The 12,468-nt window shown below is 34.0% G+C and overlaps 1 protein-coding gene across 2 annotated transcripts; it reads left to right on the top strand.

Annotated features, from left to right (window-relative positions):
• The first annotated feature begins 224 nt into the window (after positions 1 to 224).
• LOC126725672 (DEAD-box ATP-dependent RNA helicase 15-like) lies at positions 225 to 7,519 on the top strand. Of its 2 annotated transcripts, XM_050430491.1 has the most exons (12): positions 225 to 431; positions 544 to 663; positions 1,639 to 1,739; positions 2,775 to 2,947; positions 3,122 to 3,353; positions 3,514 to 3,632; positions 4,349 to 4,405; positions 4,517 to 4,701; positions 6,597 to 6,741; positions 6,853 to 6,936; positions 7,022 to 7,085; positions 7,259 to 7,519. In XM_050430491.1, exons 2-12 carry the CDS (start codon positions 551 to 553, stop codon positions 7,267 to 7,269), a joined length of 1,284 nt encoding a protein of 427 aa, XP_050286448.1. In that variant the 5' UTR covers positions 225 to 431; positions 544 to 550; the 3' UTR covers positions 7,270 to 7,519. The 2 variants fall into 2 exon arrangements, with proteins under 2 accessions (XP_050286448.1, XP_050286449.1); XM_050430492.1 differs by lacking the exons at positions 225 to 431; positions 544 to 663 and having other exon boundaries at positions 2,644 to 2,947.
• The last annotated feature ends 4,949 nt before the right edge of the window (positions 7,520 to 12,468 follow it).

Genomic DNA, 12,468 nt, shown 5'->3' with positions numbered 1-12,468 from the left:
ATCTTACATTACATATAGAACGTAAACCAATAGTACTAATTTTTCAAAAAAGAAAGTGAAAAAAAAGGTACCATATGGGCACTTGCAAAAAACAAAAGGAAAAAAGAATCCTATCCAAAAGAAAAAAAAGAGTAAACGAAGATAAAGTGAAGTCAGAGGTCAATTTCGTCAAATTCACCATTCACCCCCCACCTTTTCTATATATATTCTCCACTCTCGTTGGCCTTTCTTTCTCCTTCTCCTCTCTCGAACCCTAGACCTAGATCCAGGGTCTCTTTCTCTTACAAAAAGTTTTCTCAATTTTTTTTTTAAAATTTATTATTATTATTTTGGTTTAATTTCACAGAATTCTCAGTCGCTCCTCCATTCTCAATATTCTCCAAAACCCTAAACTAAAAACCCTCTTATCTCTCTCTCTCTGTGCTAAAAAGGTCAGCAAAATACACTATTGCAACGTTTCTTTTCAAATTTGATTTAAGTTATTTATTTATTTATCTCTGAAAACGCTAGAAATTTGAATTGAATTTATGTTTGTTTGTGTAGGAAGAAGATGGGTGAAGTGAAGGACAACGAGTACGAGGAAGAGCTAGTGGACTTCGAAGACGATGACCCTAAAGCCCTCGACTCCGCCTCTGCCAAACCTGTTTCTGATTCTGCCAAGAGGTATTTTTGCAATTCCCTGTTTGGTTGCTGAGAAAATTAATGGGATATATAAATTGAAAGGGAAAGAAAATGACCCATGTTTGTATTTCTGTTTCAAAGTGCTATTTTTATGTTTGGATAATGAGAAAACTAAGAAACTGAAAGCTTTGTGTCTGATGGGTTATTACTTGAGTAAAAGTTTGTGGTTTTATTTATTTATTATTATTTATTATTACTGTTCTTACTTTTCAAAGATGAAAAACTTACCTGGACTACTATCAAGTGGTTGAGTAAGCCTCAGTGAGTGCAGAGAAGTTGGAAGAGGAAAAAGGGTATTTAGGGTTTTTGGTGTGGTTTTTGGTTAGATGGGATTGAGGTTTTGCCATTTTGGGGTTTTGATTTTGGCCAAGGAACAAGTGGTGTGCTAAAATGGGTGTGAAGTAATGCTTTTCAGTTTCACTTGCTGCACAGCTGATATATACTTATTTTGGGAATTCTTGGTGGCGGTAAAAATGTCGTAGTTGAGTGGATGGCATATTCTCTCCTTTTGTCGTTGTTCTAGTACCGGAATGTTTTGGTCTTCCAAGTCTTGGACTTTTCTGGCTTCATTTATTGTTGGGTTTTGGATGTTGGAAGAGTCATTTGCTCAGCAAAGTTACCAAAATTTCCAAGGATCTGATTTAATAAGTTTTAACCAACGTTCTAGTACATTAATATTTCATTTGACGTTACTCTAGCGGTCATGTCTTAAAGGTCCATCTGGCTATTGCAGCTGTTGCTAGGCTGTCCTGTTGTGTTAGAAAAAATAAATTTGCCCATATGCTTTTGGAGTGTTAAATTGTGCATATTTTGGTACTGCTAGTTGATTTTGTGATTGTAATGTGCTGGATGGTTCAATTTTGGTATGGGAAAATCCATATGCATCTAGATAATTTGTTGAATTCTATATCTATGGGCAATCTTTTGTACTGATTGTCAATTTTTCTTGTGATGTAGGGGCTATGTTGGGATTCACAGTTCTGGATTCAGAGACTTCCTGTTGAAACCAGAGCTTCTTCGAGCTATTGTGGATTCAGGATTTGAACATCCATCCGAAGGCAAACTTCTAACCAATCTTTTCATGATATCTCAATGGGCAAAATTAATATATTATGGCAACTTGTTGAAATTGTACTGAACTTTCAAAAATTGTCTTCTGGGGGGAACTTGGATGGTAGATGTAGATCTAAGTATATTCATGATGTTTCTTCAAATTTGGTTTTTCTTTTTCTATCTTGCACATATACTGCTTGTCTATTTCTTGCAGTTTCGGTCAGTCTGGCTATATCATCTTGGTTTAATTTTGAATCTTGTAGAATTTTTTTGTGCCTTTCCACCTTGGGGTATTTGGGAGCTTACTCAATTTTTGGACTCTCTTGATCAAATTACTCGTAACTTGTTTTTGCAACTCTTTCCTTGCGAAACATAAGAAATATATATATTTTATTTCTCTTATATATAGAAAGAGCATATTTTAATGATATTGTGGTTTTTACTGGATATATTATTGTAGCTCCAAATTGTAACAGAACAGTTAGTTATTTCCAGTACCATATTTTCTATTCTGGTGGAAACCAAAAATGTTCTTTGTGATTCGATAAAACCTTGTTTAGTCTTTTTTCCCCCCTTCAAAATGAATTTTACTTGGAGAAGAATACATTTGGCTGAACCTGATTAGTTTTTTGATGAACAGTATCTGAGGACTGACGCTTTGTTGTTACAAATGAACCTTACTACTGCCTGTAATTTACCTGTGAAATATGATGTTTGTGTGTGTTGGCATTGGGCTTTTTATTTCGTTGGGAGTGGTTATTGTGATTGGGACTAGTTAGTTGACTGTAGTGTAGGCATGCTTGTTCTTCTGGTTTCTTTCATGCTTGCATCTTCTAATCTTGCATGTTATTTGTGGCTCATGCTGGCCTGAGTTTGACTTTTTCTTTTTCTGCTTTATATCTCATGCAGGTAATTACTACTTCCATATTCATGATTTGGGCCAGAAAACTGGTTTGATAGCCTTTCCATTAAAAGGATCTGGAAGGTCATTTATACTTACTGAGGATTCGTCTCCTACAATTTTCTTTGGTCTTCATTAGTGCAACATGAGTGCATACCACAAGCTATATTAGGAATGGATGTCATCTGTCAAGCGAAATCTGGGATGGGGAAAACTGCTGTCTTTGTTCTATCCAGTCTTCAGCAGATTGAACCTGTTGCTGGTCAAGTTGCTGCTCTTGTTCTTTGCCACACAAGAGAACTAGCTTATCAGGTATGTGGAATGATTTTGATAGTTTAAAAATGTCTGAGGATGGTGGTTTACCATTTGAACAAGTTATTTGCATGTGCATATATCTCAACATTGTAAGCTGTCATATTTTCAATATTGTATTTCCGTTGCCTAATATTCTTGTGTCCTTTTTTGTTTTGTTTTTATCTTCAACAGATCTGTCATGAATTTGAGAGGTTCAGTACCTATTTGCCTGATATAAGGGTTGCTGTCTTCTATGGTGGTGTCAATATCAGGATTCACAAGGATATGCTGAAAAATGAATGTCCTCATATTGTTGTTGGAACACCTGGAAGAATATTGGCTCTGGCAAGGGATAAAGATCTTGGATTGAAGAATGTGAGGCATTTTATTCTTGATGAGTGTGATAAGATGCTAGAATCACTGGGTATGGTCTTCTTATTCTTCTTCCTTTTATCCCCTTGTTTATGTGAATTAGTTCTGAAATCTGAATCTTTGCAATTCTCTTTACAGTGTATTGCATTGTTTGCGATAATAATTTTCTTATTTGAAGCCTTCTGTTGTACATGTTCTTGTATCTTTTACAGACATGAGGAGAGATGTGCAGGAGATCTTCAAGATGACTCCTCATGACAAGCAAGTTATGATGTTTTCAGCAACTCTCAGTAAAGAGATCCGCCCTGTTTGCAAAAAATTCATGCAAGAGGTGTGATAAGGCATCATAAAGTTATGATATTCTTTGTATTTATAAATGTCATGTCATTGCCTTGTTGGTTGTGTCAATTGTGCAGTTTTGTGGCATAGGTTTCAATTTGCCTTGTCATTGGCAAGGGAATGAATTTGTAGTTGTAGTGCTTGCAATATTTTTAGTTTTCCCTACTTCTAGTCTGAACTTTTCTTTGTGCGTAACCACTTCTCTTGATCCTTTTGGTTATATGCGGTTGAGTGATTGTGTTTGTGGGGCCTTAGTGAGGATATTGGTTCAACTTCTTATTTCTTGGGTAGTAGCTGGATGTTTCAACTATTTGAGAGATGAGTAAGTTCAATTAATACATCGTAGTTCAGAAGGATCGACTTTTTGGATTGCCAGTTATTTGCTTATCTATTATTTTTAGTTTTCCCTACTTCTAGTCTGAACTTTTCTTTGGGCGTAACCACTTCTCTTGATCCTTTTGGTTATATGCGGTTGAGTGATTGTGTTTGTGGGGCCTTAGTGAGGATATTGGGTCAACTTCTTATTTCTTGGGTAGTAGCTGGATGTTTCTACTATTTGAGAGATGAGTAAGTTCAATTAATACATCGTAGTTCAGAAGGATTGACTTTTTGGATTGCCAGTTATTTGCTTTTCTATTGTTGTTGAGTTTTGGTTGCTGTAGAATATGGTATTTTGATGCACTTTATATTGACACTCGTTTTTTTCAGCCAATGGAAATTTATGTTGATGATGAGACCAAGTTGACTCTTCATGGTCTTGTACAGGTATCTTCAATGTTTTATTTTACTTTTTTTTTTTGGCAATATTTTTGTTTCATCAGTTGACTGTCTCTTGCTCATTCAACTAATGCACATTTTCATTGTCTCTCTGTGCAGCACTACATTTTATTGAAGGAGGCAGAGAAAAACCGCAAATTGAATGATCTTCTTGACGCATTGGACTTCAATCAGGTTGTCATTTTTGTTAAGAGTGTGACCAGAGCTGCTGAGCTGAACAAGTTACTTACCGAGTGTAACTTCCCCTCTATCTGTATCCATTCAGGAATGGCACAGGAGGAGAGGTTTGTCTTCTGTTGCTTGGACTCACTTCATTATGGAAAGTACCAATGCATTAGCCATTAGTGCATTGAATTTTTAAACTATATGCTGAGTTATGGCTCATTATTTGTCACTATAAATTGAATGGGATGGTTAGATAATCTGTACAAGCCTCTGTTTGTTAGGTCAAAAAAAAGATTTTGATCTTGCTTCACTTATGGTCTGTAGGAATCTTATAAAATATTCTCTCTACTAATTTGTTTTGCATTTTTTTTCTTGATTTTACCAGCTGAGTAAACATTGTGTACTGGGTGGTGTTCATCCTTCTCAATAAAATTTCTTTATAAAAATTAAATTGTTCTGCACATTTTTTGTTTTGCATTTGTATTTGGATTATTTAAGTTGGTCTAGAATAACTATAAGTAATTAAGCATTTACAACTCATCCTTGATGCTATATTGGGGTTCCTGCTTGTTTGTTTATGTCTTTAAATGTGTCCATTTCCTAACCTTAACTTCAACCTTTCTTGCCCATCATATTACTTATGTTATTCCCTTAATTGTGCAGAGGGTGATAGCTTAGATGGTTGTCAATGCCGGTGTCTCAAATTTGGCTGAAACTCAATTTGTATGAGTGCTTGTATAGTAACTTGATGTCTAACAGCTCTAGGAAAGCATTTTAACAAGTGGGAAAAGGAATTATTTGGTTCATGTATGTGTGCATGGGTGTGTTAGTGTTGGTGAGTGTGGCTTTAGGAAGAAACCTTTTTTCTTTTCTACTTAAAAACTTTACTTTGGTTCTACCAGGAAGGCTTTTGAAAAGAGGAGAGAGTTGGGGGGGGGGGGGGGTGGGAAGGGGTTGGCTGGTACTGAACTATTATTATTATTATGAAAGCCTGTAGGGCATAGAGCTAAGTACTCCACTCCACTGCTGCTTGTGTGTTTTGCATAGTTTTGTTTTCGAATATTCATTTTTGGATTTTTTAAGCTGGTAGAATAATTGTAAGCTTTTGCGGCAGATTCTTGATGCTTAGTTGAGGCTCCTGTTTGTTTGGTTGTCGTTGAACATATGCCTAATCTTAATCTGAAGCCATTCTATCTATTTCATTTCTTATTTTATTCCCTTGTTGTGCAGAGAGTGATAAACTAGATGTTTATCAATGCCTGTATATCAAACTTACTGCAACTCAATTTTGATTAGCTTGTATAGTAGCTCAATAATAGCTCTAGGTTAGCATTTTAAGTGGGAGAATGGGTGATTTGGTGCATGTCTGTGATTGTGTGCACTAGTGCCTGTGCGCTAGTGTCAAAATAGAAAATTTGCTTTGCATATGTGGTACCCAACTCAACATTTTGGCGCATTGGAATAATATTTTGAGTCATCGTTTCTAGCCTAATTATCCCTAAACCCAAAGCAAGTTTTCCTATTTTAACTTGCTCTCCAACTGTGATCGAATGAGAATGGATAAGAGGCTTGTGGGACGTGAAGGGGTAGGGGATGGCTACATTAAGTTGTTCAAGAATAGTGGAATGTTAGCTTTGAGTTTCTTGACCATTAAAAGTTAGGATTAGTTGTTTCTGTTAAAACTTATTGATTGTGTGTAGCTTTGGCTCCGTATGTTGTTTCTAGGCCTCACCTACCTTTTTGGTAAATAGTTTTTTATTGGTAAGTTATGCCCCCAATGGCTTTTGAACCCATGACCTTGCCCAATGGCTTTGGAACCCACGACCTGACCCTCCATGTACATGTGTTCTTCCCATTTGTTTTATTTTCTTGTTCTGCCATAATTTTATCTAGCCAGCTGAATGATCAGAGGCTTTAGCCTCACGATTTCAGAATTCAATTGGATAACTTATAATTTATAAATGATATTAAATTGATAATTCAATTTCTGATTCTGGATGGTATGTTTATTCAGGTTGAAACGTTATAAGAATTTCAAGGAGGGACAATCAAGAATTCTTGTGGCAACAGATTTGGTAGGAAGGGGGATTGATATAGAGCGGGTTAACATAGTCATCAACTATGATATGCCAGATTCTGCCGATACATACCTGCACAGGGTACTTGTTTCATTTGAATAATTCAATTTGATCTGCATATGTTTGTTAGTATTGTCACTAGTTTGGAGCTGAATTTGCCCCCTTTATCCCCTTGGGTTCTGTTTTTCACAGGTGGGCAGGGCTGGTAGATTTGGGACTAAGGGGCTTGCAATTACATTTGTCTCATCTGCATCTGACTCCGATGTTCTTAATCAGGTAATTTTTTTGCTGGATACAGGTGGAATCAATTATTCTTTTTAATGCGCATATTAATTTCAGACTTTACTTTGATGTTTTCCAGGTTCAGTCAAGGTTCGAGGTGGACATAAAGGAGCTTCCTGAGCAAATTGATACTTCAACTTACAGTAAGATCACCTCTTTGCATTTTCTTAATTTAGCACACATTAGCTTTGCTTTTCTTTATCTTGTCCATCTAGCTTGTTGGATTTTGGAAGCATTTCAAGCACTTCTGTGACTGTTAGTACAATTCCATAGGTTTGGATGATTGAATCTTACACTGTTCTTCTTTTGTATGTAGTGCCATCATGATGGGTTGGTTTTTCGGTCAAGAGCGGACCAATCTGCAATTAAATTAGAGGATGATATTAGCGGGCAGTTGTGTTTTAGTCATAATGTAGAATATTCATATTCAGCAGAGGATTACATTTCTTTTTGAGGATTATACTTTCTTCCTTTGTTTTGGAGCATGTAATTCTGAGCCTAGCTAAATTGCCTGTATGATGTTATGCTATCAGTACTAATTTCCTAGATGTACGGTATTGATTTTGATTTTTTGTTATTTTTAGTCCTCAAGTAATGCTATTGGTACTAACTATTAAATATTTCATAGACTAGCAAAGAATGAATAATTGGGGTAGTCTAGTCAAAAGAATGAACACTATGAAGAATTGGGGTAGTCTGGATAGCTTAGTTTTACTTGATGGGTAAACATCGAAAATCAGTAAGTTGAAGTTACTAGTTGGTAGTCTATCTTTTTTAAATTCATATTGTCAACTCGTTTTTGTTGTTTTTGTATTTGAGTAAATGAATCCGTTATTATATGGTGCTTTATTTCCATTTGGTATAGACTTGAAAGTATTGCTTTTGTCGTAGAAAACTAGATTTGTTAAACCCAAAAAAAAAAAATCGCTTTAGGAAATATGTCATACTGACAAGCCATTTTTGTTGTTTTTGTATTTTTTGAGTAAATGAATCCATTATTAATTGGTGTTTTATTTCCATTTGTTATAGGCTTGAAAGTATTGCTTTTGGTGTAGAAAACTGGATAAAAAAAAAAAAAAAAAAAAAAAACCCTTTGGGGAATATGGCTTTTATTGAAAAGAATAGTGTGAAGAACGTTGTGCATACTCTAGAACATGGCTTGTTATATTGTATGTTTTGTTTTTTAACTGATATCTCTTATTTTATTTGTCATAACATAATATGATTACTAGTTTTATGAAAAAATAGGCTGAATTGCCTCGAATTTTAGATTACCTTTAACTTTAGAATGATTAACGGATGCTTTAAGAGTATTAGTTTAGAAAATATTTTTAGAACTTTTTTATTGGAAAAGAAAAAAATGTAATTAATTTTTGTAGCAGCTATTTATATTTCTTATAAATGTGATATAAATGTTTTTAAAAAATGTTTATTAACAAATGCTTTTAAGGGCAACCATTAACAAGACAAACTTATAAAATTATGTAACTGAATCTCTTCTTTCCATTCATACTCATCGATGGTATGTCCATTACATATCTCTAAAGCTTAAGCTTAAAACAATGTAGTTTTGATACCCTGAAATTAAACTACACAGATTTTGGTCTACTAATATTATTAAACATTTTAAATTTATTCTTTTCATACGTACCCAATATATTTATGACAGGGCCGTTAGACGTCAAGTAAAATTTAATTTTTGATTGAATTTGGAATAATGGAGAGTGGGTTGTTTTTGTTTGAATGTTGAAGTTGGAAAAGCAAGATATATGGGTCTTGAGCATTGATGATCATGCAATCGATGGAGCGCATGCATATGTTATTTTTGAAAGAAAGGCATGCATATGTTATTTTTAAAAGAAAGGCGTTCTTATTTTATTTATTTATTTAAATTTTGAACAATCTGTAATATTTTAAAATAGTTTTCTTTAAAATTATTACTACATAAATTTTAAATTTGTTCATTATGTGACACTTGTTAGTAACTTAACCCAAAATAAAGACAATGGTGTGCTTAGTAGGGGATATTTGGCATTTAGTCTGATTTTGCAAACAATTTTGTTAGTTGATAGATTTTGCAATCATAATGATAGAACTCGGGTCTCTAAAACCCGAGTTCCTTCGAAAAAAGACTAAGAGAAAAACTTAGGCTAATCGATCATTCTTCTTCTCTCCAGATCTGATCTTTCTTCTTTTTTGATCAAGCCCAAATTGGGCCTTGGAGGCCAAAGTTTGTAGATCCTTTGGTGCTTCTTTGCTGGTGTTCTCTTTTCTTCTTCTTTGCTCTCTAGTTCTCTTTCTTTTTTCTCCTTTTTCTTTGCTCTTTCTTTTTCTCCTTTTTCTTTGCTGGGTCTATTATACTGTTGTTTATATAGAACTCGAGTCTTCAAGACTTGATTTCCCTTGTTGAAATCGAGTGTTGTAAACTTGAGTTGTTATTTATCAAATATGTTTTTTTTTTTTTTTTTCTTGTCAACTAACGAAATTGTTGGTAAAATCAGGCTAAATGAAAAAAAAAAAAAAAAAAATTTTCGTGCGCAGTACCATATACAAGTAAATTTTGTTCTTTGTTTGCATATATAGAAATATAATAAATAGTAATAATCATTAGTTATATCATCTATGTTAAAAAACAGAAAACTAATGGTGTGAGTTTTGGTTAGCTCAATTAGTAAAGTCTCTGATGGTTGTATAAGAGATCTGGGGTTCAATCCCGCCTATACCAAAAAATGATTGATGTTTTAATTTGATGATAAAGAGCTATCATCAGGAGTGAATGCCATAGGTTGAAACTCTCTCAAAAAAGAAAACTAATAGTATTTTAAGCCTTCCATTTTAGTCAAGCCTTCCCTTGGTGCAACATTTTACTTGGATGGTCTTTCCAATAGTTCTATTCTCCCTACTAATTCTGTTTAGGCTATGGATTATAGGAACAAATGTAGTTGAATGAGATTGAAAATGATATATTTATTGTTTGATTGCTAACACATCTAGTGATTCATTTGGTTGGAGTGATAAAATTGAACTCTCCCACTCTGACTTGTGTATCAAATGAACTCTATTTTATTGCATATGAGTGATATGGAAAAGATTCCTCTTCATTCTTCAATCAAACGTTTAGGATGATGCATCTAGATACATAGTAATCTTAAGATTATAATTTTAAAATATTTTCTCTAGTGCATTAGCAAAAAATGCTTACCTGTAAATTTTACTAGTTAGAGGTGACTCTTCTCTAGAAAGGTTCCTTACGTTATTTAAAAAAAAAAACTAACATATCATAAATTATAAGATTTGAAGGTATAGTATGAATTAAATAATCAAGAGTCTTGAAACAACATTTAATTTTCTTGGTAGGAATCTTTTGTAGTTTTTATTTATTTATTTAATATCAAACAAAATTAAGCAATTAGCCAAATATTACTAGAACTGAATGTTTATTTATTTATTATAATTTATATAAGTATATCAGAATTGAATGTAATTTTAAAGTCGTTGACTGCTACCTAATTTGATATGGCAGATGAAGTTTGATTGCAAGTATTTAGAGTCCACACATTTGCCAGTCATCCATGGTGTCTTTGAATTGTGCGTAAATTGGTCTGCTATTATTTCTGCAATTGATTGCATCTAAATATTTATCTAAATCAAGGTCATATTTTTTATTCTTGAATCTATAGTTTGTGATTCAATATTCTCTCATACCCTCAAAAGTGTTTAATAAATTGTTTGAGCCAAACTGAAAAAGTGACTTGGCCTATATTACAAATGGCAACACAATTTTCAAAATCAATAATAATATAGAGTATAGAAAATTGAATTTTAGAGGCAGCTATCATACTCTTAAATGGTGAATTAACAAATATTCTGAAAGTACCTTTTAACCTAAACCTAAAAAATATAGTTTTAGTTTTGTGGCTTGGTTTGGAATTGTAAATGAGTGTTTTATTAGGCTTGTAATACATCATGGCTTGTGGATTCTCATTCAACTAAAAGTTAATTTGGAAAAATTTAATGATTGGATTCAAAGAGTCCAAGTCCTTTGTGGTTGACTTTTTAGTATGAAAAATGTTTGTCTGCAGTCACTCAAGCGAAATGAAGGACCTTTTGTGTTCTTTGCTGTCGTACTTTCCCCCTAATTTATTATGTTGGTGTCTCATAAATTTGGAAAAAGAGTCAAAAGAATCTGTACCCAAAAATATATAAATTTTTTTTTATGAGTACGCTTTTTAACATTTATGGGGTGATCATTTGAAGAGGAAACTTCTATTCAATAAGTGAAGTAGTCGCTGCCCCCGTTATGAGTGATAATTAAAGTAGTTATTGTTGGAAATATATATTGAAAATTGGTCAAATTTAATTAATAAAAGTGTAAATCAAATGCAATAATATCAATGCTATGAAATAAGAATGTAGAGAACAGAAAATTATCGATAGCCGAAGTACGGAACTGAATCTGCTGTCCTTAAAAAGCAATTTTGCCCCCATAGTTACGATATTTGGTGCAAATAGCTTAGGCGGTCGCTCTTTAGGATACAACAGTAACTTTGTTAGTGTGCACTCACAAACAGAGCTCCAAACTCGTCACAAGATGCCCAATCAAAAATTTCAAGTATTAGAGAGAGGGAAAGATATTAGATTTCGTTCTATATTGATCTTTTTGCAACTAGTCTTATATAGAAGAGTTGACTTACATATAATAAGAAATTACCCACACTCATGCATTTGGCTGGCTTCATTTGAATTTGTTCTCCTTGAAAAAAATCCCCAATTGCAGCCGGTAGTTTTATGAACGTTGAAAATGGTGACTTTTTCCAAGAGTAATAAGGAAAGAAAGGAATGATAGAGCTTTGGAGATTCTACCAACAAAAGAGGGAGGGATTTAAGGGATTTCATCCCTTTGATAACGTTGCTAGTTGCTACCAAAATCACAGGTTTTAGGAAAGGAAAGAGACGATTTTAGGGGATTTATTTCTGCTTTACACGTACTGGCTGACTTAATAAGTCATGGGTTTGGCTTAATCCAGACACAAAATTGGGCTTCTAAAATAATGGGTTTAGAAAAGTTTTAAACATATCCAACAGTTATTTATTTATTTATTTTTTTGAAAATGGAATCAAACTTTCAATTAAATCAAGGACGCATCAATGTTTACATACTCAACAGCAACTGATGGAACCTCTTCCATTCAAAATAAATGAACATTAACATTTTGGGCATATCTAGCAAGCACATGTGCCACCCTATTACCATTTCTCTTAGTGCAACTCACAGAAGCCCACTCCAAAGCTCCTAGCAGATGCCTAATGTCTCCAACAACATGTCCAATAGCTGACTGGTTGTCCGTACCTGAAGCAATGCACCTTGTAGCATTGACACTGTCACCTTCCACTATAAGCACCGTGAAACAAGCATCAATGGCGAATTCCAGCACCTTACGACATGCGAGTAGTTCAGCCACGTCACTTCCCTGGACTGCCAGACCTGTAACTGTCATCGCAGCCATAATTTCTCCAGTAGAGTTT

This window comes from Quercus robur, chromosome 5 (genome assembly GCF_932294415.1).
Source record: "Quercus robur chromosome 5, dhQueRobu3.1, whole genome shotgun sequence".
Taxonomy (NCBI): domain Eukaryota; kingdom Viridiplantae; phylum Streptophyta; class Magnoliopsida; order Fagales; family Fagaceae; genus Quercus; species Quercus robur.
Note: the sequence above shows the minus strand (reverse complement) of the source record. Positions and strands in the feature narration are given on the sequence as shown.